Here is a 24,781-nt window from a genome sequence, read left to right on the forward strand (position 1 = left end):
TGCCAGAGGGGTTTGTGTTTTGGGAGCTCTGGCTCTGCATGGATTATCGTAGCGGGGAAGCTGGTGCAAGCACATTAGCCTGCCCACTTGCTCAGCTTCAATTTTTTCCCTCAGCATTGCTCTGACCTACTCTGACCTGCTTGAGATTCATGGTCCTTTTGTGTCTCACCATCTGCGAGCAAACAGGGTGTCCCCTGTATGCTGCAGTGTGCCACGCCGCCGTTGTTGACAACCAGAGCCGTGTCAGAAGTGCGGGGACAAACCTGGCTTTGTGGCCTGACGTGATCAGCAGGGCAGGGAGAAGGCTGCTGCTGCAATGATGGCTGTTAGCTGGGCTGGCCCCAGGGCACACCAGCTTCCCAGATTGAAGCTTTATTCAGAAGCTGTGATGGATATGCAAACTCCATGGTTCTGTTTGCATACAGCTAACGAGCTGTCCCAGTTCATTCAGCCCTGCCTAGCTCAACCAGTATTTTAGTGCCATTTGCAGGGAGACTTGCCTGTGGGCCCCGCTGCGGCTGTGCTATACTTGGAAGTCCGTATAGGGGCTTAATGCAGGAAGTCTTGCCACTGCACCATGTTCATTTGAATGTTTTCTTACTGGCTTTTGTAGCTCTGAGAAGGGTGGATTTTCATGGATCTAGCTGCACCGCTGAGTCCCTTATGGCAGATCTCCCAGTTGTCTTATATCTGGAGCTGGTAAATGCACCTTTAGATCCCAAAGGGGCTCCTATGGGATGGATTTTCCTTCCAGGGTGAAAATGTTTCATTTCAGCTAGGGCCAAAAGGTGGGTTAGTTTGGGAAAACTCTTAAGATTATTCCCTGCCCAGGCATCCTGGAAGCAGCAGGAGAGTTTTGGGGTGGCAACATCTGCTTCAGCTTAAGATGTGTTCTGTCTGAGTTTCCTTGGGGCAGCTCCGACTTACTGCAGAGGTATGTAACATCTATGTAGGATGTGCACATTGTGTCTGATGTGTCTGAGCTGGGTCAGACTCGTGCAGCATGTGTCTGTGCTTCTGAATCCCCCCCACAGGATCCTACTACAGCAGTCTTTTTATTTTATTTTTTTGTATTGCCAGTGTGGGACACTTTAAAAATCTTTTGGTGCCTTCATATGATGTTATCTTTGGTCCAGTTGGTACCTGTACTCTGGTAATGGGAAGCTGCATGCCACACATGCTCTCCCATGTACTGTGATGTGTAGACTTGAGGTGGAGACTGGACATGTTATCTGTAGGGACCAGATGAGCTCTTGGTTGGTCAACACATGGTGCTGGTACAAAGTGTTTGTGGTGACTTTACATGTGACTAAAGGAGAGACGCTTCATGGGAACTTGATGTCAGTATCACAAATAATTAGGAAGCTCAAAATCAGGGTCGTCTTGTAAGTTGACTTACCGGCGGATCCACAGACATGAGAAATGGCCCTGTTGCAGTAATAACGTGTGATGAGTCTTTCTGGGCTGCCATTGGGAGTAGTGAATGTGTAGAGTGACCAGTTCAACACAGTTACCAAGCCCATGGAATATTTACAGCCTGCAGACAGGTTGTGCTGCCTTCCACTGCACTTCTCCATCCTTGAAGGACCTGTGAGTTGGCAGGTGTGGCTTTGAGACCCTTCACAAGAGGAGCATTTCAAGTCACGTGTGATGGTGACTTCTGGAGGTCACTGACTGTTACCCAGCCTTTGGTGCAGTTGTCAGAGATGGCAGGTGGGAAGGTTTTCAATGGTATGTGACAGGGTCAGGCCTGGGAGTTCACAGTGTCAAAGAAAAGCAGAAGCTCTTAGCTGGACTTGGTCCTGCAGAGGTGGGGTATGTTGCTGTAGTAATCCAAAGTACTGTCCCCTTCTAAATTGTGGAGAAACTTACCCTCTTGTTGAAAAGGCTGCTGATCTCTGGTGTAGAGGTGAGTACCAGCAGGATCTGGACTGAGTTTTCTGTACCTGGCATCTCATGCAGACTATGGATTAATGCCAGTCATCACTTATAGCTGGGCTGCTGAAACAGAAAAGCCTGGCTGCTTGCAGAAAATGCCTGCCTTCCAGATCAAGACCATGGTTTGCACCCTGTTTCAGTAAATTTCTGATACTCCTTTGGAGGAGTCCTAGGCAGGTGACGGTCTCCTGACTGTCTAGATAATGCTTTGTCCAGTGGAACATCCATCAGATGTCAAGAGAAGTCCTATGGGCCAGGGCTTTCATAAAAGAAGGAAAAAGAAGGGAGTATTTTCATTGCTGAGAGTAAACCAGCAGCATGGCGGAGGCAGCTCACACCTTCCCTGCTTCTTGGCTAATCAGATCCTTTTAATTTACAGTAATTGATTGGTTCCTGCTTTATGGCTCTCGTTTGCTTTCTGGACCTCTAGTTGAGTTGTGTACCAGCACATGCTTGGTTTGGTTGGTTGGGACTGGAGCATCTATCTTGTCTCTTTCTTCCAGCAGTTGAACAGTATCTGCTTGTTTGCTGGGTGATGGCTGGAGGGCAAGCTTGTCTGGCCTTGTAAAGGATCCTTGGTAGGATACTGCTTGTTGTATTGTTCAAGGGCTTGTCCCTGTGTCTTTAAAGGAATTTGATGAGGATGACTGGTGTTAGGTGTAATAAATCAAGTATATAAAAGGCTGCTAAAATGTGCTCTATTTGCTGTCTCTCTGTACAGGGATTTTCTTGCACCATCCCCTGCACTGACACCATCAAAAGCAGGAGACCAGGTGAAACAGATAGCCTTCCTCCACATTTGATTGGTTTTGTCTACTTAGTAGACCTGTGTAGGAGCTGATTGTTTAAACTGTTGGTTTTCTCCAAGTTCTCCCTGGCTTGCTGACAATTTCCTGAGAGTGAATAATTCAGGTTGCACCAAAAATTATCCAGGGCCTAAAGGTGAGGAAGAAAAAGAACATGCGTCTCTGTCCTAGTGATGGTCAGAAATGGTTCTTAGGAGTTTTCAGACATGCTGTCTGCTGCCTCCTGCATTTTAGGACCAGAGGGAGGTAGTACCGCTGTCTGCCCTTTTTTCAGAGTGCTGCAATTGCCTGGGATCAGGGACAAAGTTCTTTCTTTGCCACCATGCAGCTGTTATGGCTCTGAAAGGCTCTTCTTTGCGTGAGTCCTTCTCATTGTATTTGGCAAATATTTTGTGGTGGAACTTAGTTTTGAGCTTTATTAACTCCCTGTTGGTTTTATAGAGGATCTCTGTATATCTTATAGACCCAGTCAGCAGAGATGGTAGCCCAGCTGGATGTGAAGAGTAGGTGCAGTCATCTAGAGCCTGTTATCCTTCAAGGCCCCTTCCCACGGGGTAGGAGGTTGGGCTGGTTTCCTTGTGAGACTCTTGCAAAGTTGTTTGTGTCAGGAGAGAGTAATGTTAGCTGGTCAGTGTCTTGAGGGCAGGACACGTGTGGAGGCTGCTTTGTCATCTCCTGGTGGAGATCTGTCATTAAATACAAATGAATTGTTAACATGATGGGATAAGCAAACCTCACTCCTCCTCCCCACAGACATCTACCTTGGTCTGTGCCTTCCCAGACCAGCTCTGGAGGTGGCTGGCCAGCAGAAAGGTGCCCCAAGAGCAGAGGGCTGGTGCTGGGCAGGGCTGCTGCTGCCGGCAGCCCAGGACAAGGGGGTGCTGGTGAGCAGGCTGCTCTGTGGCAGCTCCCTGCTTCCCCAGGTGTGGAAGTCCAAGCTTTCAGACTTTGTTTCCCACCCTCCCCCTCTTCCCATTTTCCCCCTCTTCTTCTCTCCTTGCTCTCCCGCTGAGTTGATGCTTTTCCAGGAATGAGCTGTACTGCTGGCCCAGCACATTCCACAGCAGCAGCACTTTCTTGGCAGGAGCCTCGCCTGCTGTTAAGAAAAAGCAGGACTGACTTGGCTGCTCACAGCTGAGGGCCAGAAAAGGAAGGCCTGGTCCTACCTTCCTCACAGTGCGTGCAGAGCCTTCCCGGACATCATGCCCCTCTCCCTTGCCTGTTGCGTATGTGCTAACGTCCCCCCAGCAGTCCTTGGAGCCCTTTGCATCTCCTCACTATGGCCTTCATCGGCATGAAGTCCCTGGGCATTGCAAGGGAGCCTGTTGCTTTTCCAGCCAGCCTGGAAAGGGGTGGGTGACCTCTGTGGAGAGCTGCAAGGAATTCCCTGTGGGGCCCAGACACCTCTTCCACAAACTTCTTGATAAGATGTTGTTGTGCCCTTTGTGTTTTGCTACCGGTAGTAGGTGGGTAGACCCTTGTTCCACCCTTCTGCACAGTCCCTTTCTCTTTGTTGCCAGCAGCTGCTGCACTGCAGCTCTGTGTAGTGGGCTATTCCCACCTCTGTACCCAGATGTATCATGGGGTAAGTGTCACAGCAGACCAAACCTCCTTTGGTTTGCTTGCCATCTCTCAACATGTATATGAACCGTAGCAACTGCATCAGGACTTTACCCTGTCTCATACAGATGTCACCGTTCAGCTGAGGCCTCTTTGGGCCTGTTTCCTATCCCACCTTGAATACAAGGCCAGCTTTTGGTCACTGCTCTGTCTGTGGATGTCTCGGTTCCCTGAAGGTCATTTCTGCAGGTGTTTAACTTCAAATCTTTCTTTCTCACAATGAGTCCTTGCACTTGTATCCTTGTGTTGGGCCATGCAAGCTCTTACAAGTTGTTGAGGAGCTGAAACTGAGCTACCAGGGTGAAGATCCTGGCTGGGCTTCTGCTGGGACTTCCCGTTTGTCCTGATTTCCAATTCAAAGAGACTGAAAGTGTCACTGAACCTTCGGGGGCCTGGAGGTTGCTTCCTTTGATGATGTCTCTAAATGTCCTTCTGCGGGTTGGAAGCATCACTTGGGCAAGGCAGTATTAATTAGTGTGGAGGTGCCTCCTGCAGTCCCCGTGCAGCTTCCTCCTCCTCCCGGTCGGAGGACAGGCCTGTTGGGCTTGTTTGCAGAGCGGTGCTGCAGCCAGATGGTCACTCTGGAGATCAAGGCAGGAGGGGCCGCCAGGGCTCTTGGGCTCACTTTGAAATGAAAGTCTATAACTTCGCTTTGTGATAAGTGCTCCTCCTGGGCAGCATGGCTCATTCCTAAATGCCATTCCTTTTCCAGTCTTTGGACTAGATGAACAGGAGGTCTGTCCTCTTTCATCTCCCCCCCCAGTGATGCCTGTGGGACTGAGCACGGGTCCAGCTGCAGCCAGACATCTGGACAGGGGGGCTCTGGTTGTCCTGGTGTATGTCCAGTGGAGTGATTGCAAATGTGTTGATGAGAGGTTCTTGCGGAAAACAGTTGCCATCTTAGATGTGCAGCCCCAGCCTCAGTGACCGTGGGGGGAAAGCACAGTAAGCTGTGGGGTGCATGGGGAGGCTCCGGGGCAGCAGTGGTGAGCACGGTTGAGGGGGGCTGTAGAGATTACAACCTAAAAACAAAAGAAGCTGCTCCTGTGCTTTTGCTCATGGGCACCATGTCCCTGCTCCTGAGGACAGCAGGTAGTAGCTTGAAATGGGGTGACTTACTCCCTGAGGAATCCTTTTAAAGCTCTCTTGATTTGTTAGGAGAGCAGAGGTGGCCTCTCCTGTTCGAATGCAAGGCCATGTTATCGTTGTGTTAGCAGGACAGCTGGTTTGTGCTTCTTGATTCTTAAAAAACACCCCAGGTAAAAACTGCTGCAAGGGAGCTCATATTCACACAGGGTGCAGGGACAGACAGGAGGACAGCAGCTCCTCTGGGGAGGAGGGTCTGACAGAGATAAACCACCTACAAATCTTGTGTTTCCCTTTTTACCCTGTGCTACAGTATAGAGGAGCAGTGGAGAATACCCTGTCTGGGGCCTTGGGAGGGAAATTAAACGGAGAGTGACAGCCTCTGTTTATACTTGGAGAGCCCTTCTCACCCCAGTGCACTGTGCAATTTGTACCCTATATACTCCTCCTCCTCACACAGGAGGTAGAAATATAGTGAGGAAGGCCCAAAGAATGCCCTGGCTTACAGAGGCAGACAACTCAAATCCTCTAATCCCGTTTGATGCGTGCTGTTTGCCTGCAAAGCCCAAGGTCTTGCCGATACACATGTGATTGCTGGCGTGTGTATTCTTTGGTTGGGCCTGTAGCCTTGGGGGGATTGTATTCCCACGGGAAGCACACGTGTCATGTCTGGGCTTAGTCTAACAGGCGAGTATTTCCCATCTGAAATCCCGACTGTCAGAAAATTGCCCTATCCAATTTTCTCTTCTGGTGAAATGGCTGCAGAGCTCATCCCTGTGGCCCCAGCATCTGATCTTGCAGAAGAGAGGAGCATTTTGGTCTAGAGCTAGGAGATGCCCACATTTGGATAGTAACACATGAAGGTGCTTCCTTTTGCTATGCTATTAATCTATACAATCATTTGGAGACAAGACATCCCTGCCCTAAGGGGTGTGTACTACAGGTCTTGAAAATGAGATCACATTTCTGGTGTGTACATCCCTGAAGCTTGTGCTATTGGGTAGAAATGTCTCCTGATGTTTTTGTTTGCTTTTTTTTTCCCTTCTTTTGCGGCTATAGGAGATGGGTGCTGTTAAAGTCAGAGTGACCTACCTCATCTGTGCACTTTTGGGAGGTTGTAATAGAAGATTTAAGTTTGAATAGTTGGAAAAATGTTGCTGTTTTGTAAACGGGACTAAATTTAATAATTGAACTAAATGAAAGAAAAGGTCTTACTTTTTTTTATCTGCTTGACTAGCTTTACATCTTTTTAGCGGGAAATAGTCACTGCTCAGATGTCTTCTCAATCTTTGCACGTCCCCTGGTAACAGACTCCTTTTCATCCTGGCCATTGAGCTGTCTAACACACTTGAGGGGTCCCCTTCCCTCACCTCCCTTCTTCGTACTAACCCACCCAACACCAGATTCAGCTTTTCTGATCACCGCCACGTCCCGTGATTGCTGCTCTCTGAGTATCCTCCCCATTGCAAGCCCTTAGATAGACAAGCGGGGGGACAGGACTGCCAGAGACGAGCAGTGATCGCTGGTGAGCTCCAGCCTGCATCCAAATCTGAGGTTCAAATCCTCCTGCCGGAGCCTTTGTCTGTGCCTCTTGGATTTCTTTTTTCGCTGGGCTTGCGTTACCCCATCCAAATTCTTTGCTGGGACCTCGCTGTGGCTAGCAGGTCTGTCTCAGGAGAGACCAGAGCTGGCTGAAGCTAGAAACTCCCTTGTATATCCACAGCCTTGCCCAGGCTGGAGGCCACCGAGGGGAAACAGGGAGGCTGGGAGCACAGCAGCTGCGCTGGTAACGTCTGCGCAGCCCGGGGTCTCTGACACGGCGCAGCCGTCTCCGAGGCTTGGGTTTTACGGCCTCCTTTCTCTCCTGTGCACGTTCTCTTCTTCCCCACCTTCCCTTCATTCCTAGGACATGACTCTGTGATATAAAATACCCTCTAATTTCCTGAGCCGGGCTGGGGCTCCCTGGAGAAGGCAGCGTCTGCCCGCCTGTCCCTCGCCCGCCTCTGCGTCCTTGTTCCCGGCTGCCAGCCGCTCCCGCCGGCAGAGAGCGGGGCGGGGGGGAAGCTGGGAGCGTGGCATCTTCCCAGGCTGCGGGGAGAGGGTCTGCCGGCTCTTCTGGAGAAGCGGGCGGGAGGGTATGATGGAGCCAGGGTTGGAATTGGGTTTCCTCCTGCTTCCCTTCCTGCTGCCGGGGCTGCCCCTTCCCCTCCCCCAGCTGCATGGGAGCAGATGTGCTGCTTGTGTCAGCCCTGGCAGCCCCCTCTGCACAGCCCAGAGCCTCGTCCCCTCCTCCCCCCCCCCCCCGGCTTGGCCCCGTGTCGCTGGAGATGGCGGTTGAATCATCCGCCCACTCGCCTGCTTCCCCTGTAACCCTCCCTCCCTCCTTCCTCCCCTCCCTCCTTCCTCCCTCCCGCAGGTCTCTTTGTTGGAAAATTCAAGGCAGATGAGTGCCGGGGAGTGCTGGGCCTGTGGGCCGGGCGCTGAGCCTGCAGCTTGGCCTCAGCATGTCTGCTGGTCCGGGGGACGGGCCGGGGGCCGGCGAGCACCGGGTCTGCAGGGCCATTCTCCGTGCGGAGCAGCAGCACCCAGGGGGCTGGACCTGTCTCGCCTGGGCAAGGCTTGGGCTGCCGCTCCATTAGCCGGGGTTTTCACAGGCCACTGTTCTCAGCCATGTTGTGCCCAGCCCCCAGCAGGACTTTAAACATGGGAAAATCTGAAACCGGGCTGCCGTGACGGACGGTAAACGAAAAGCAGTCCCTTTGAAATCAGCCTTGGGCAGATGTTTTCCCTGGGCTGTCGTGGCTCCTGCCAAAAGGAAGGGCTTTTAGACAACCGAGAGAGCTGAGCTCCTTCTGGGTCTGCTCTTTCAGGAGTCCTGGGTTCAGACCCCATCAGCTGGGGGCTCTTCCCAGCACATTCACGGGATGGTTTTTCCTCCCAGCACATCCACAGGACAGTTTCATCTCATGGCCGCTTCCCCATGCAACCATGGAGGAGAAACGTGGCACCGCACATAGCTCCCCCAGAGGCTGCTCGGTTGGTGGCTTCTGACGTGAACCTGCGGTCTTGTTTGTGTGAGAAGTGTGACTTGAGAGTGGTGAGAGGTGGGGGGAGAAAGGCTACAGCTCAGGGCTGTGTCTGGAGAGGAATGCAGGGCGCAAATAGCTGGGACAGTGTGAAGGGTGACAGACGTGAGCAAGACTGCGGAGATACTGCTGCTCAGCATGTGCCCGACTCCAGCACTATCAGTTTTTGCTCTGTAGAGTCTAAATATATAATCCATTGTGCTCTGGCATCTGGGTGATAAATAGTGATAGACAGTGTAGTGGCTGGGGAAGGAGGGGGAAAACCGCTCTGGGGTGGAGCTGACCCTTGGGATGTCTGGGGCAGCAGTGGGGTAATAGGAGTGAGGAGGGACCAGCTCTCAGGACAGAGGGAGCTTGTTCTCCATCGGGCATTGCAGTTGAGGGTGGGCGGGGGGCCAAGGGGGCTGGTTTCCTCTGTCCCCACTGAAAGCGGAATAGTTCATTTGTGCTTAGCAGTTGGTCACCTTGACCCTGCAAATACATCACCCTGTCCCTTCACCCACAGGCAGGGCTCTGTCTCCCTGAGCAGGCAGCATGCAGCACTGAAAATTGGCTCTGCCTGAAGCTCTCTCTAGGAATTGGATGAAGTCCAGGCTGCTGGCGACAGTATGAATGGATGCTAGTGCAGCCAGGCCAGGGTGCGTGTGTGTGCGCACTTGGAAGCGAGGAGACGACAACTTGCCTGCATTGGAAAGGGTTGACGTGGGCACCAAAGGGGATGGGTCCTGCAGGGACTGCCTGTGTTTGACCCTCAGCTGCAGGGGCTTTGGGCAGAGGCTGGCGTGGGGCATGCTGAAGAAGCATTAAGTCAGCAGGATTTTAATCCATCACTGCTCCTTTCCTGCTTTTTCCTTCTTCTCCATCTGTGCAAGAGGAATTAATGCACATCCTGGGAGTGGATTAGACTGCTCAAACCGTGACCACCTCATCTGTGCCTTCTGGGGATGGGTAGTATTTGTCCGGTCCCTTTGCTGGCTCTCCAGTTTGGGCAGGGAATCGTGGGTGCCAGCTGCCAGCAAAGACGTGGAAATGTGCTGCCTTTTACCCTGTGGGACAGCCCTTTGCTGAGCGTGCATGACACTGGAGCAACCAGTGTGGCTGGCGGGGTGGAGCGAGCCTGTTCCCAGGTTTTGGTCTTCCAGCACTGTTCATTTGCCTTTTGCTGATGCCTTGTGAGTGTTGGTGAGCCCTTGTCGCCCTATTTTCAGTGACAGTTTGGGCAGCTGTTGGCACACCAGGGAGTGCAGCCAGAAGCCCAGAGTACCTGTTTCTCCAAGCCCCAGTGTGCTGCAACTCGATGGCAGTGCCTGGACTGCATGGCACTCTGGAGCAATGGGTCACAGCTCCGCATCCCATGCTTCCATCCTCTTCGATTCTCTGTGAGTTGGGGACTGGCCTGGGGACCCTTCAGAGCTGTTAATGGGATCCCATCTCTGTATACTCTGACAGTTACTTATAAGCTACTTCTTTTTAATACGTAATTTCCCTTGGTTTCACATTCGTTCTTTTGTTCTTTTTCTGTTGGATTCTTTTTTCCTCCAAACATAATTTATTCACTGTTACATTATTTTTTAAAGCACAGTATGTGTCAAGCTACCTTAGATATAGCTTGGAAGGGGAAATTAATATCACAAACTACTTGTAAGGTGTCTTTGTATTAAATAAGAGTGCTTAAAATGTTGTCAATAAATAGAAAAGAAAATCAGCTTGTTAAAGCCTATTTTGCCATTAGATTTGATTTATCAAATATGGTATTAATTGAATTTGGTGAATTTACAAGTTGTTTTGGTTGCAGACTCACTGTGGAAAAAGTATTTAGGTGCCCAATGATACTTAAAATAGAAAGAAAAAGTTTTCTCTCCAACGAAAACTGGTGGGGAAAAAATTATCAGTGCTCCCTCCACTATGAAGACTGATAATAACATAGCTGTTTGTGTAATGCGGGAACATGACATTGTGGCACAACTATAAAGCTTGAAGTGATGTTGAAATATTATGTATGTAATTAAAAAGCAACAGTAACATTTGGGAGGCAGCATGTTTAATGTATTTCACTTTCATCTCTTAGAAATCTCTGGCATAGATTGTGATTCTTTCAGATCATTATAAAGAGGTTGAAATAATGTATTTCTTTAGAAATAAGCGAACTGGTGGAAATATGCACGTGATTTTTTTTTTTTTGATTGAAAAGTGAATCAGGGGATAAAACAGCTGGATGCAGATGGGAGAGCCTGTTCTGCCCTTCTCCCCCTCCAGTCTGCCAGTCATGGCCGTGGGCACAGGAGGCTGTAGTCTGGCAGCAGGAGGGAGCTGCCGGTCCTCCCCCTACCCCATTGCCAAGCCTGGGCTGCCTGTTGTTGGGTGCAAACACCCACCTTTTCCTCTGAAGCCCTGGACCCAGCTCTGACTGCCTCCTCTCCCCTCTGCAGGGTGGTGAAAGAAGAGATCTCGGATGACAATGCCAAGCTTCCCTGCTTCAACGGCCGGGTGGTGTCATGGGTAAGCAAGCCCCTTGCTTCGGTATCTCGCTGCCTCTTTCTGCCCTCTCTGAATATCACCATTTGATTGCATAGTGCCAAGTAAGGCACAGGGACTGCTCCGTACTGTCGGTGTGCTGACTACGAGCGAAGCTGATGTGCTGAATTACCACACTCCAGTCCCTCAGCTGGAGAGGGGGCTGCGTGATGCTGGGTCTTCTGTGCTGGGGAAGATGTGGAGAGCTTGCGGTAACTGACGCCTGGCAGAGGTGGTGCTCCTGGCCTGTCCGCAGCGTAACCCGTGTGCCCCTACGGCAGGGTCGGCTTTCCAAGGAAAGTCCTGCTCCGGTGACTGGCGCAAAGGGCTTAAGTGACTTTAGTGCTGGTGAAGTGGACTGGATTTGACTGCCCTGAAGACTAAAGGTACTGCCTGGGCAGCTGCAGGACAAGCTTTTCCCTCTGTGCCGTGCCATGCCATGCACATGCTCTGTCCCCTGCCTGCATGCCTCCCTCTGCCCCCGAAGGGACCCTCTGTTTGTGGGCGGAGAGGGTATCCAGTCTTCATAGCTTGTCATTCCTTTTTCCCCTCTGCTGAGCTGCGGTTTGTGCTGATGCGGGTGCGTGGATCTATGCCAGGAGCAGAACTGAGACCCAAGTGCCTTTTTCCAGAGGCCACCAAATAGCCCCTAAACAGTGAAAATCCTCATCAGGTCAGGATAGGTCACACCTAATGCTTCTTCTATCCCTGCACCAAACAGCTAGGCCTCAGCTGGGGGGCCATGAAGTGACTGTGTTTTGGGAGGGCAGGCAGGGGTGAACAGGACTGGGCGGGCGGGTGCCCTGCTGCCAGGCTGGCTCTCGCTGGGATACAGGCGCGCGGGTTGGGGTCCTGCCTGCAGTGGGAGGAGAGGGTGCGTTGGGCTCCCACACAAAGAGCCGGCGGCCAGACGCCTGCCGTCCTCCCTCTAGCGGTTAGCTGGGCCCTTCAGAAAACAGCCTGTCCGGCCTTGGCCACCATCCCTGCTGCTGCTGCTGCATCTGCCCTGAGACATCTCCCCACCCCGCCTTTTCCAGCTGCCCTGTGTTTCCACCTCCTCTATGGGAAGTCCCAGAGTCTCTGAACCCTTTCCATTGCTCTTTTTTTTTTTCACCTGGTGTGCTTTTCCTTGTGGTCCACGTATCCACGCAGCTGCTGGCTTTCCTTGTAGGGGCTCTCTGGTTGCTCAGTGTGCATGGCACGGATCCGGTGCGGCTCCGTCTGGTGTGATCAGGGCACCGTGCTGCTGCTCTGGTGTGCTGGCTCCTTGCGGGGCAGATGTGCCTGGAGTTAGCACTGCTACCGGCTCTCGTGCACGAAGGGTGGTGGCAGTCTGAGAGACCTTTACGCACAGCTGATGATCCCTTTTTCTATCCGAGACTTTCCTTGTCCATGGATGGTTTGGGGGCTCAGGGTGGGGGGCTTGCTTTGCTGCTTCTGCCAGACAGACTGGGATGAGGCTATTTTAGGAGCTTGGTACTAATTTTAGCTAGAGGGAAAGACAGGGGCTTGGATCCAAGTGAATATTTCCTGACAGTGCAAGAGGCAAGAAAAGCGCAGGATGGTTATCAAAACCTTCCCTGGAGGAAATCCCAGCCCCAGGAGTGTTAGAGGAAGGCAGCATCAGCCCCCCTGCTTGGGAACAACCCTTCTCGCCTCACTGCTGTTGAACAGCTGCCTGTGGCTAGTTCCCTCAGTCCAGATCTATTTGCCTGGTCTTGCCTTGAGATCTTCAAGCACAGAGCGTTATATGACTTTTCCCTAGGCAATGCTGGCCACTTCCAGCATCTCTTCTCCACTGTGCTCCCAGGTAGTGGCTGCCGGAGCAGGGATGTGCCCCTCAGGGAGTGGGATGTGTCCTGGGAAGACAAGTCACCGGGAAGGTGCCGGGAGCAGAACCGGCCATGCGCCTGGGGCTTGCTGGAGGGAGGGGAGCTGAGCTGAGTGTGAGACAAGAGCTGGTTAGACAGTTGTGAGATCAGGAGCCGTTGGGCTTGTCCTGGGGCTTGTGGGACGGGCTCTGCAGCTTTTGACACCCCAGGGTGCTCTCTGCCCTGTCTGCTGCCTTGGCTGTGGCTTTTTCAGGGCTGCTCTGTCTTCCTTGACCCAGCTGCATCCCTGTGTCTGTTCCCAGTGCCTCCCTGGCAGAAGACCTCTTTCCTCCTGCTCTAATGGTGATCTGTGGAGTCCATCCCCCCCTTTACCATGGTTTCCCCAGTTCTCAAAGGTGGACAGGGCACAGCTCTGTGTTGCATCAGTGATGCTGGAAAGCAATCAAGACCTGTGTAAGCTCGCTGTACCTCCAGCACCTGGGTTGGCATCTGCTCCTGCCTCCATGCAGATGTCCCCTCACCAGCAAGCAGCAGAACTCCCTCTGCATTTACGCTGGGTGTTATGGTTTGGGCAGCAGCTGCCGGCTCTTTTCCAGCCTGTGTTTCATGATCCTTCTGCCCTGTCCCACAGTGGGGCGTCCCTCACCTCTGTTAGCCTCAGACCTCTCCTGTGGTGGCTGATGGCTTGGCAGTTGGTTCAAATACACAGGCTGAGGCTTGTTGCCTGTCCTGGTCTCCTCACCTCCCTGGTCTGGCTCCAGGCTGACCCACAGCCTGTTTTGTCTGGGGCGGATCAAGGCACTGGGCCCTGCAGTCCCTCCCTGACACTGAGAGAGAGCCATCCCTCCTGCTTGCCCATGCTGTGCAGGTGACAGGCATGGGGCAGCCATGAAAAGCGCATTGGAAGGTCCTTAAAGACAGAAATTGATCTTCCATTGCTCTTGAGCTCTAGCCTGTCCCTGGGGACTTGCTCTCTGGCCAAGGGTAGACTCCTTTCTGGGCCCTGTCACCTCTGCTTTGGTGGTCCCTGAATGTCTCTTGCAAGGAAAAGGCATTTTGTGGCTTTTCTGCCCAGCCCTATTGCAATTCACCCTGCTCAGTGCAGCTTGAAAATGGAGACAGTGCAAACATGGATAGGAAACGACACTGGGGAAACCACTTTCCATTGAGCTCATTCAAGCTATCGTCTGTTTTGTCCCACCGGTGAGCCTGTTCCTCTCAGGAGAGGGTCCACATCATTCCCTGAGCCTTGAGATTGGTGGTTTATCTTAGAGCCAGAGGCACAGATGTAGTGTGGCTGCCACAAAGCATGGCTGGAATAAAGAGTTCCTGGGGTTTGACCCTTCCTTGAATTTCTCTGCTGGGGAAACTGTTGAGCCTCCCAAAGGTTGGCTGGATTGCCCAGTTAGCTGGGCACAACCTGCAAGTTTGCAAAGTACCTGTGGAAGACAGAAAAAGAGCATGTTGGAGTCTATTTCAAAGCCAGCCTCAGCCCTGAGCTCTGTTACCCCCAGCTCCCGTGGGCTGGAATGGTGAAAGTCCTGCTGGGTCCCACAGTTCGAAGGCAGAGGTGTAGAGGCTGGTAAAATCGAGAAAAGGAATGACTGGTAGCTGCCTCTTCCGATGTAAGAACAGCTAGGGGAATCCACTCCTTGCTACAGGACATGTGCTAAAGATTACCTGAGTGTAAAAATTGTGTGGCGTGGGTGTGCAGATGATGTCAGAGTCTCCAAGCAGGGCTGTCGGCCACACCAACTTCACCGCTGGGTCAGGAATTCCTGAGCCACAAATAGCTGTGTCTGGGAAGGCATTGAGGGGGAATGTTGCTACATGCTTGGCCTGTTCCATACGCGCTCCTGGGCATCTGCTGTTGTCCACCATCAGAGATGAGATCCTGGGCCAGGCAGGCTTTTAGCCAGCTCATTTGGCCACTCTTGTAAACGTTTTCCCAGTGCCTCAGCCATTTCATTCTCTGTCTCTCATCCCTCCAGCTGGTGTCTGCAGAGGGTTCCCATTCAGATGCTGGCTCAGTCTGCGCCGATAACCAAACAGAGCTGCCACCCTCCATGGAGCGCACGGGAGGAATTGGAGACTCCAGGCCCCCCTCTTTCCAGTAAGTTACCTGGACACCTATCCTGGTTTCTGAGGGACCCACAGTGACTTTGCTGTAAACCTGCACCAGGGGCTGGGACACTTCTACCCAAACTGGGAGCTATCACAGCCAGCTAGAGGGGAGGAGGATGGGGCTGGGAGCAGATTTGAAGTGGAGCTGCATTGTTCAACAAGCAAGGGCATGCTGAAAATAGTGCAGGGAAGTTGGCAAAGAGCTGGCACAGCTTTCCCGAGTCCCTTGCCCTGCACCCATAGATGTGCTGTGGTTGTTCCCCACCGCCTCTGCTCTTGTCTGTCAAGAAGGAGACAGCTGATGGCTGGAGGCTGGCCAGCACAGAGGTAGAGAGAGCCTGCTTAAGTTGTTCCCAGTTGGACATATTTGTTCCTTTTATCTCATCACAGCCCTAACACTGGGGGGAGTCGGGAAAACTTGGATAATGAGACAGAGACAGACTCAGTGGTGTCATCGCAAAGGGAACGACCTCGTCGGAAAGATGGGCCTGAGCATGGTGAGTGTTGGTAACATGGCAAGAGCTCTGCAGGGCATGGCTGGGGCACGGTGGGGGTACCAGGACCAGACATGGGGCAGCTCTCTGCTCTGCAGAACCTTCCCAGCTTAGAAGGGCTGTTCGGTGATCTGAGGCTATAGCCTCATGTTGGAGGCAGGAGCTAATATCAGCTGTGTTGAAACCTTTGGGGGTAAAGGAGATGTCTCCTGTAGAAGCCTCAAGAGCAGGAGGCAACAGTGCCTCAGTGCTGCTTAGTTGAAAAGCAGAGTGTGCTGTAGCCTTGCCACTCCGTGCTGCTCCTTGCTCTGACAAGGAATCAGCTGCAAGTCTTCCATGAGTTCAGCAGTGTTGTTCCTAGTCACCCATCAGCCTCTTCCCCATCATGTCGTGATAGAAGGGGTATCCCGCAGAAGATGGATCTGATCCCAGGGTGGACTCAGAGCTGGCTGGCACTAGATGGGATTGTCTGATGTCCAAATTCATTCTGAGAATGTTGCTGTGAGCCCTGCATAGGGGAAGGGGTTGTTCCCTGTGGCCTGTCTCAAGCACACGGAATCCTGTCTTTTCATAGCACCCAGGGTGAATGGGACAGTGAAGGGAGAGCGGCGCCGAGACCTGGGCGGGTACGAGAGCTCCTCCACGCTCATGAGCAGTGAGCTGGAGACCACCAGCTTCTTTGATTCAGATGAGGATGACTCCACCAGCAGGTAGGAGAGCTTAGGTCCTGGAGGAACACTAGCTTCCCCCTGCCTCCCAGCACAGAGAGATGCCTTTGCAGGGCACAGTAAGCCTGGGCTCCAGGGTCCTTGCTCAGACCAGCCTCTGTCTCTAGTCTCACCCAGCAGCCCCCTCTGCTATTGTCTGCCCCCCACGTACATGTTCTGCCCCTGCAGTCCTCTATTCCCTGTGCCATTTCTGTGGCTCTCTTGCTGCCAGAGCCACCAACCCTGGCAGCCAGAAGAGCTGACACTCGCTTTTCCCTCTAGGTTTAGCAGTTCAACAGAGCAAAGCAGTGCTTCCCGTCTAATGAGAAGGCACAAGAGACGCCGGCGGAAACAGAAGGCTCCACGCATTGAGCGAGTGGGTACCCAGGGGCTGAGTATCTTGGGGAGGGCAATGTGAGCTGCCTGGTCGATCTCTCCACTCAGTCCTCCAGGGCTGATCAGGGATTCAGCTGTTTGCTGTGGGCACAGCTGGGGACAGGTGGTATCCAAGTGCTGAGTCTTCATAAAGTGCTGTAAACCTTTCCAAAGCCAATGTAGCCTCAAGAGCTGTGACCACAGACCTTGTCCTGGTTGTGGAGAGGTCATAAGGACTGTGGCTGATGCCCTCTGGCTCTGCAAAGCCCCTAGCATAAGGCTGGAATTGTGGGTGGTGGCTGTGGTGCCACAGGGAGTGGCAGGGAGCACAAGTGGAGGGAGCTGGGGCTGGGAATGTTACTGATGCACAGGAGGACATCTCATGTTTCACTTCTGTTGCAGTCATCGTCCTTCAGCAGCATCACAGACTCCACTATGTCCCTGAACATCATCACAGTCACGCTGAACATGGGTGAGTGGGAGGTGTGCATGGAGCCTGCAGTCCTTCCAGAGCGAGATTGAGTGGCGGAGAGGGAACTGGGAGCGGGCAAGGAGAACATGTGTGGAGAGGAGTGAGGAGATGGATTCTGTAGGGAAGTGGCTTGTCTTGAAGCACTGGTCTCTCAAGAGTTTCTCTGTGTCCCAGGACATCTCTCAGGGACAGGGGTGCAAGCAACCATCATTAGCATGTGGTTTGTCTGAGGTTAGGGCTGCTTGTGCCTGCTTCTTTATGGTGTCTTACTTTTTTCTCTTTCCATTCCTGCAGAGAAATACAACTTCCTGGGCATTTCTATCGTGGGACAGAGCAATGAGCGTGGCGATGGAGGCATTTACATTGGCTCTATCATGAAGGGCGGCGCTGTGGCAGCTGATGGCAGGATTGAGCCAGGAGACATGCTCTTGCAGGTACTTTACGCCCACATACCTCCATCTGTGGGCCTGGGAAAGCAGTAAGGAAAGACCCAGAAGCCTCCCTGCTCACTTTGGCAGGCTAAACCCAGGAAGCTGCGCTTGGAAGAGGGAGCTGAGTCACTGCTGAGCTGAGCTGAGTGGGGAGCTCTGGTCACCTATCTGGGACTCACCTCTTTGCATTGTTTGCAGGTAAATGACATCAACTTTGAGAACATGAGCAACGATGATGCTGTGCGGGTGCTGAGGGAGATTGTGCACAAGCCGGGGTGAGTACTCAGGTTGTCTCTTACTTCCATGGGCAGCTGTACGGTGTGTGCTTGGGGTGTGTGAGTCGTGTCTTCCAGCCGGCTCCGACAGTAGCTCTGCAGAAGCTCAGAACTTATGTTTTTGGTGTTGCTTTGATTCCTGGGTTTTCATGCCCAAAGAAAGAACTGCAGACAGTAGAATGGGGCTGTGAACTGGGGTCTGTACCGCTTTTTTTGTGGGGATGCTGTGTCACTAGGGTCATCAGCACCGCTGCTTGGCAGGGTCACATTGTTTTGTCCATGCCACTCAGGAAATCCATAGCTGGAAGGGGACAAGGGCACTTTACTGGTAGCTTCTCCCTGTCTCGCAGGAGAGCTCCAGCATACAGCATCCACCCATCATGCAGGGGCTTGTGCCACTGGGCTCTTGTTCTAACTCTCACCTTTTTGTTGCAGGCCCATCACCCTGACGGTGGCCAAGTGCTGGGACCCCAGCCCCCGGGGCTGCTTCTCATTACCCAGGAGTAAGTGGATAGCTGACCCACCCTTAACGCTGGTGCCCAGCTCATGTGAGAGCCCTGCCTTAAGCACTTAATTGGTTGTTGTCTTGTTCCTCCCCTGTATGTGTGACTCCATGTGGCACTGAATTGGGGTTTGATGGGGTTTCAGCTCTCCTATTAGGAGGCTGCTATGTCCTATTCCCAGGCCAAAATGCCCATAAGCCCAGCCCTCCTTCCCACATCACGCTGGGGACGCGTTTCACTGGGGCAGGGGGGTCACTTGCTCGGGGCGCCAGAGGAAAGAGAAACCCCTCCTTGAGCCATAGGGGGATCTCTCCCTCTGCACCTCTTCTGCTGACCCTTCCTCTCTTCTTTCTCTCCCAGTTGCTCCCCAGCGGATCTGGGCTGGGCCAGACTCTCCATGCTCCGATCCGGGTGAGTCCCGGCAGATGCTGGGGATGGAACGGGCTGCACTGAGTCCCTGTCCCTCCCCAGAGGTTGATTTGATGAGAGATAATTTCTTACAGCTACTGACTGACTCTTTCTTCACTGCAGGTGAGCCCATCCGGCCCATTGACCCGGCAGCCTGGGTGTCTCACACGGCAGCGATGACTGGCACCTACCCAGCGTACGGTATGAGTCCATCCATGAGCACAATCACTTCCACCAGCTCCTCCATCACCAGCTCCATCCCAGAGACTGAACGTAAGTCCTTGTGCCTCTGTGCTCCACCCACTGCACAGCTTCCTCGCCTTCACTGTGCGGTAAAGGGAGCAATATGTCTGCTGGGGTGGGCAAGGTCTGCCCTGCCAGGGGACTAAGAGGCAGCTCTCACCAGGCAGGGGCTTGGATCAGTGGGAGTTCTGGCTGCGTGAATTAATACCACCTTTTTCAGCCTTCTATGTAAGGAGAGTAGAAGAGCCTGGGTGCGGTCCAGGAGCTATGGCAGGCACAGAGGGAAGGCTTAGAGCAGTCAGGGGTTACTGGCTGGGACTGCCAGACTGCTAGAGGGAGTCGGCTTGTCCTTGGAGTAATTGCTCTCCCAGACAGAAGATAAGGTAGAATGGAGGCAGCTAGGAGCAAAGAGCCTTGCAGTGGGGCAGGGTCCTGCTGAGTATAGGGCTTTTTTGGTTGCTTTCTGAAGGTTTTGAGTGATTCTAGTATACAGAGCCCTAAAGCAAGGGTCTAGAGAGCTATGGCAAAAAGCCAGGAGTGTGTTGCCAGTTTGTGAGGAGCAGAGAATTCCCTTGCTGGGCTTTCTGGGCTCAGTTGGCAGCTTTTGGATCTCAGCTGCTTGGGACTGCTTGGAAGGAAGGAGACTCTAGCCTGGGTTTTGCACAAGGTGAAATGGCTGACATGGGAAGGTTAATGTCTGAAGGCTGGAAGAGGGGTTACACAGCATGTACACCAGGGCTGTCTGTGATGTATTGTTCCCTGGCCCATTCCTCCCGTGTGTGATGCTTCCATGTAGCCCTGTTGTCTTTTCTGTCCCCTCTCATCTCTGCCTCCCTTCCCTTTGTCCACACCACAGGCCTCGATGACTTTCACCTGTCCATCCACAGCGACATGGCCACCATTGTCAAAGCCATGGCCTCACCAGAGTCGGGCCTGGAGGTGCGTGACCGCATGTGGCTGAAGATCACCATCCCCAATGCCTTCATTGGTAAGGGACTGTGCTGTCTGCACCAGAGGCAGGGAGTGGGGAATGGGTGGCCTTTTTTCCAAGCAGATGCCCAAGGGAGCATCTCTGTCATGGTAAATTGTTGACCAGGCCAGAGTCAGAAATTGAACCTATGGCTGTGCAGTGGCCACAGTGGCAGTGTGGCCCACTGCCTCAAGGGGCACTGTCTTCCCCTCTGTTGCTGTATTTAACTCTGATGTTTGGTGGCAGGTTCAGATGTGGTGGATTGGCTCTATCACCATGTGGAGGGCTTTACAGACCGTCGTGAATCCCGCAAATATGCCAGCAATCTGCTGAAGGCTGGCTACATCCGACACACCGTGAATAAGATCACCTTCTCGGAGCAATGCTATTACATCTTCGGGGACCTCTGTGGAAGTATGGCACTTGGCATAGGTGGGAGGGAGAGGATGAAGGGGGGGTGAGGTCCTACAGAGTCCTGCTAACACTGTGGGGACATATCTACTGCCATTGCCATCAGGCTGGGCCCCTTGTTCTAAAGACTCTGTTAGAGAGTGAGGAAGAAAATCCCAGCTCCCTTGTTGTGCTGCTGGGATGGTGAAGTTGGAAGATGACACTGTCACCTACTATGTGATGTTTTCTCCTGGGCAGCCATAGCAGAGTCCTAGTCTTTGCTGACTTTGTCTCCAGGCTCTGAACTTCCAGTGCTGGCAAGGGAGTGGTGCTCAGACAACTGGGTTCTGCTCAAATAAGAGGCATGGGGGCAGTAGTTGGCAGGGTGAGCTGTGGCTCTGATGTGGTCCTTTCCCACCAAGCTGGTCTCTGTATTAGGGTGGCAGCTCGGACTCACACAGCCTGGCTGTTGTCCAGCCAGGTAGCACAAATGGTTGCATTGACTAGCAGGGAGAGTGCCAACTTCTTGCATCTCCTTGTGTACCCCATCCTTGTCCATCAGCAAGGGTGGACAGGGAGCTTCTTCATCACATCTGGTTGTCTTTCTGTTTGGATTAACCCCTCTTCTCTGCTTTCTTGCAGACATGGCTAATCTTTCTCTTCACGATCACGATGGCTCCAGCGGTGCCTCTGATCAGGACACTTTGGCTCCGCTCCCCCACCCAGGAGCTGCACCCTGGCCTATGGCTTTCCCATATCAGTATCCACCCCCTCATCCATACAACCCCCACCCCGGCTTCCCTGACCCAGGCTACAGCTACGGAGGGGGCAGTGCAGGCAGCCAGCACAGTGAAGGTGAGTGAAAAGGACTAAAATACGCCTGCAGGTGCGCAGATGCCCTGTTCGGTACAGGGAAGCAGCAGGAAAAGGCTGATTAGGCAAGGCACACTGTGTGTGGGGGCAGCCAGGGCAAAAGCCATCTCAGAAGGATTGTGGGACTCGGAGTTGAAAGGAGACTGAGAGCATGGATTGTGCTGGTGAATGGCTGTGCTGCAGCGTGCTGTAGTCCTTCTTTGGACAGAGGACCATCCTTTCTTCCTGGCTTGTCTGAGTTGTCACTTAACCCTGCCTCATGTGCTTCGCAGGGAGCCGGAGCAGCGGTTCCAATCGCAGTGGCAGTGAGAGGAGGAAGGAGAGAGAGAAGACCGGAGAGTCCAAGTCAGGCGGCAGCGGGAGTGAGTCGGACCACACCACAAGGAGCAGCATGCGCCGTGAGCGTGCGGCCAGCGAGCGCTCGGTGCCGGCCAGCCAGCACAGCCAGCGTAGCCAGCACTCTCTGGCTCACAGCATCCGCAGCCACCACAGCCAGCAGTCGTACGGGCCACCCGGCCTCCCCCCTCTCTTCAGCCCCCCCATGTTGCTGATGCCTCCACCGCCTTCAGCCATGGGGCCCCCCGGGGCGCCACCAGGCCGTGACCTGGCCTCTGTGCCCCCCGAACTGACAGCCAGTAGACAGTCCTTCCGAATGGCCATGGGCAACCCCAGTGAGTTCTTTGTGGATGTAATGTGAAGCGCCCGTCCCCTGTCTGTCTGCTGCCCCTTCTTCCCCGCTCCATCCCTGTTGTTTGTCTCCTAGGACCAGCCCTGGCTTCACCCCTTGTTTTTTGGGTTTTTGTTTTCTTTTTTTTTGTGGTTTTTGTTTTTTTTTTTTGGTCTTGATAACGAAAAGAAAAAAAGGGAAAAAAAAAATAAATGGAACTAAACCTTGATTCTAATCCCTCCTCAAGTGGGGTAGATGGGCTTGGCAGGCCGGCTGGGTGCTGCCAGCCCATCCCGCCACCAGACTTGTGTATTGCCAATGGTAATTCCCTCCTGCCGTCCTCTCTAACCCCATTAATCCGCATCCATCCCAGCGCCCTGTGCTGCTTGCCCGTGTGTCACTGCTCTCTTGGTCCTTCCACCCTAAACATCTCTTCTTTCTTTTCATCCTTTTGTGTTTCTTCTATCAAGCAGCAAAGAATTACGGGGTGTTTGACTTTCTCTGAGCCTGCCGCCTGTGGGGGGGAGAGCTGGAGCGTGGCGTGGCTCGACAGGAGGACACGGAGCTCCAAGGGCGCTGGGCATGCATGGCGCTGAAGATGGCTTCTTTCCTCCCCCTTGCAGAAGACACCCTGCCCTTCCCACAGCCCTGAGAGGGAAGCAGGGACCAGCCTTATATATGCGTTTTAAATCCCATTGTAGTTGCCTTTTGGCTAAATGTATGAATGTTCCAGGGCTTCAGTGCCTCCAGGGAGTGGACAGATGCTGCCACTTCCCTCTTGCCTCCTTCCTCTTGCCCTCGTATTGGGCCAGGTCTGAGCCTGGCACTGCCCCAGGGCAAGACCCTCCTTCACTTTGCCTGGGCCCTGAGTCTCGGGGCTGGGGCTGTACCTCTGCATTCAGCCCAGAGTGGCGGTGAGTGCCTGCACGGTCTTGCGCAACTCAGGGCCCTGCACCTGCCCTTGGGTACTCGGGGGGGATTTAAGGGCAGAGTTCTGCTCCCTTTGTCCTGCTCTTTGCCCTTCTGCCTGAGACAGTCCAGTTTGTAGGGGCTCTCCTATTCCTGGGGCTGGTGGTGGCAGCTGTGACCTTCTCCCTCCTGCTGTCATGCTGCTGCTCAGCAATGTGGCATCTTCAAGGGCCTGGATGGAGTTAGAAGGTGAGGGAAGGGCACAACTGTTTTGCTTTCACACTTTGGGGTAATGTGGAGGTCCCCTGTATTTGCCCTATAAAGGGCCTGAGCCTGCCTCCCCCCTCTGCCCAGTGCCACAAGTGCTGCTGGCCTGGCTGTCAGGACTGATGAGGCTCTGGGATGGACCTGGGATAGCCCCCCTCCTTCCGGGCTGTGAACGGCACCTGGCAGCAACACAAGCTCTCCTGGGAGGAAGGCTGCAGCCTGAACCGTGGCCTCTGGGCTCGATGCTTGCATATGTGTCAGGACAGTTGAGTCCTCCTGCTCCGGCGCTTCCTGCCCTTTTTCCTTCCTCTTCTGGGTACTCGGAGCCATGCCTTGGGCTGGGGGCAGCCCCTGTGCCTGGGGCCAAGCACGGTACAGTACAGGCATGCTCGACCTGGCTCCTATTGGTACCCCGGTGCCCTCTCCCACTGCCGCGCCGTGGCTTTCTCTGCAGTCGGTCTTGTGTTTGCAGTTTTTGTATGCTGGAGATGAAATGTATTTTGCTTCTTGGGGGCCTGCGTTGCCCCTGCAGCGCCTCTGCCAGCTCTCACGTGCCATCAGTTCATCTCACCATGCCTCCCTAAAACCTCTCCTTTCCCTCTGCCTGCTGCAGTCAGCCTGCCCAGTGCCCGCTCTCTGCCATCCTCCTGTCCCCCCATCTCAGCACCAGCAAGCTGCTGCCTGTCCCCCTTTTCCTGATGCCACCCAGCAGCCTCCCCAGCCACTTGCCCTACCCCGTCCGCTGGGTTTTATAAAAACAAAACCAATCTCCTTGTTTTTATTTATAAACATAGTTTTATCGGACTCCTGCCTTGTGTTGTTTTTGGTTGGTTGTTTTTTTTTCCTCCCCCCAGTCTCCTTTGTCTCTCCTCCTGCCTTTGGCTCTGCAGCAAGATCCCAGCAGGATGGGTGCCCTGTGTCTGTTTTCCAGCTGACTCTTCCCGAGATGCCGAAGGCTGCTGCGGCCTGAACCCGGGCCGAGCCCGGCCCTCGCTGCCGTCGCTCTCCGGTGCGGGGCCTGGCCACGGGCGCTCGGTGCTCCCTGGGTCTCCCGTTTCCAGCAGGAGCACGACGGGGAAAATCAGGGGCGGGTCTGGCAGCGGGCCCTGGCCCGGCGCTTGGTGCAGCCCCCCTCGGCGGCGGTGCGAGCAGGGGGAGCGGGCGAGCCCCGGGGCCGTGCGTGGGGCCAGCGGCCTGGGCAGTGCTGGAGAGGTGGGAGCCAGCAGCCCCGTGGAGGGGCATGGTGGCTTCAGGCCTCTACGCAGGGGAAAGCAGCATCTCCCCTGTGCCCTACAGGCGGTCCCCACCCGGACCGGGAAGGAGGGGGAGGCCCCACGCGTGGGCACAGCTGCCTCGCTGTCTCGCCTCCCGGGACTACAACTCCCAGCGCACCCCGAGCCGTAGGACTACAGCTCCCGGCAGGCATCGCGCAGGATTGTCCTTCCCGCCCCCGCCCAGCGTCCCCGCCGGACGCCGAGTCCCGCCTCCCCGCGATGGCGCATGCGCGGCGGCGGCGGGGCGCGGGCGGGGCATGCGCGGCGGCGGCTCTGCAGTGATAGGGGGGGTGCGGAGGGAAGGCGGGGGGCGGCAGCCGCCATCTTGGGTGCTGGGCAGTGAGCGGTCGGCGGGCAGCAGCAGGTGAGGTGCGCCTGGGCCGTCCTCCCGCTCCCTGGTGGGGCGTGCGGCCCGCTTCTCTTCTCTGGGTGGCTTGCTCTGCAGTGGCGCCCGGGCGGTGGCTGAGCTGCTGTGGGTGGCGGCTCCCTCCGCGCTCCCTGGGGGTGGGGGTCCGCG

General features: G+C 54.1%; 1 protein-coding gene across 1 annotated transcript in view; it reads left to right on the forward strand.

Annotated features, from left to right (window-relative positions):
• The window catches only part of DVL3 (dishevelled segment polarity protein 3), a gene marked incomplete at both ends in the record, with an annotated part of 31,723 nt that extends 9,404 nt beyond the window's left edge, over positions 1 to 22,319 (forward strand). Inside the window, 16 exons of the mRNA XM_082003784.1 lie at positions 10,966 to 11,035; positions 14,874 to 14,995; positions 15,397 to 15,503; positions 16,075 to 16,210; positions 16,490 to 16,583; positions 16,985 to 17,054; positions 17,349 to 17,488; positions 17,684 to 17,760; positions 18,196 to 18,263; positions 18,624 to 18,674; positions 18,795 to 18,944; positions 19,771 to 19,902; positions 20,131 to 20,298; positions 20,917 to 21,129; positions 21,420 to 21,818; positions 22,288 to 22,319. Coding sequence (XP_081859910.1) covers positions 10,966 to 11,035; positions 14,874 to 14,995; positions 15,397 to 15,503; positions 16,075 to 16,210; positions 16,490 to 16,583; positions 16,985 to 17,054; positions 17,349 to 17,488; positions 17,684 to 17,760; positions 18,196 to 18,263; positions 18,624 to 18,674; positions 18,795 to 18,944; positions 19,771 to 19,902; positions 20,131 to 20,298; positions 20,917 to 21,129; positions 21,420 to 21,818; positions 22,288 to 22,319 — 2,029 coding nt within the window. The remainder of the gene's footprint in view (positions 1 to 10,965; positions 11,036 to 14,873; positions 14,996 to 15,396; positions 15,504 to 16,074; positions 16,211 to 16,489; positions 16,584 to 16,984; positions 17,055 to 17,348; positions 17,489 to 17,683; positions 17,761 to 18,195; positions 18,264 to 18,623; positions 18,675 to 18,794; positions 18,945 to 19,770; positions 19,903 to 20,130; positions 20,299 to 20,916; positions 21,130 to 21,419; positions 21,819 to 22,287) is intronic.
• Positions 22,320 to 24,781: the final 2,462 nt, after the last annotated feature.

Source organism: Phaethon aethereus (assembly GCF_964289735.1).
Source record: "Phaethon aethereus genome assembly, chromosome: 9".
NCBI lineage: Eukaryota > Metazoa > Chordata > Aves > Phaethontiformes > Phaethontidae > Phaethon > Phaethon aethereus.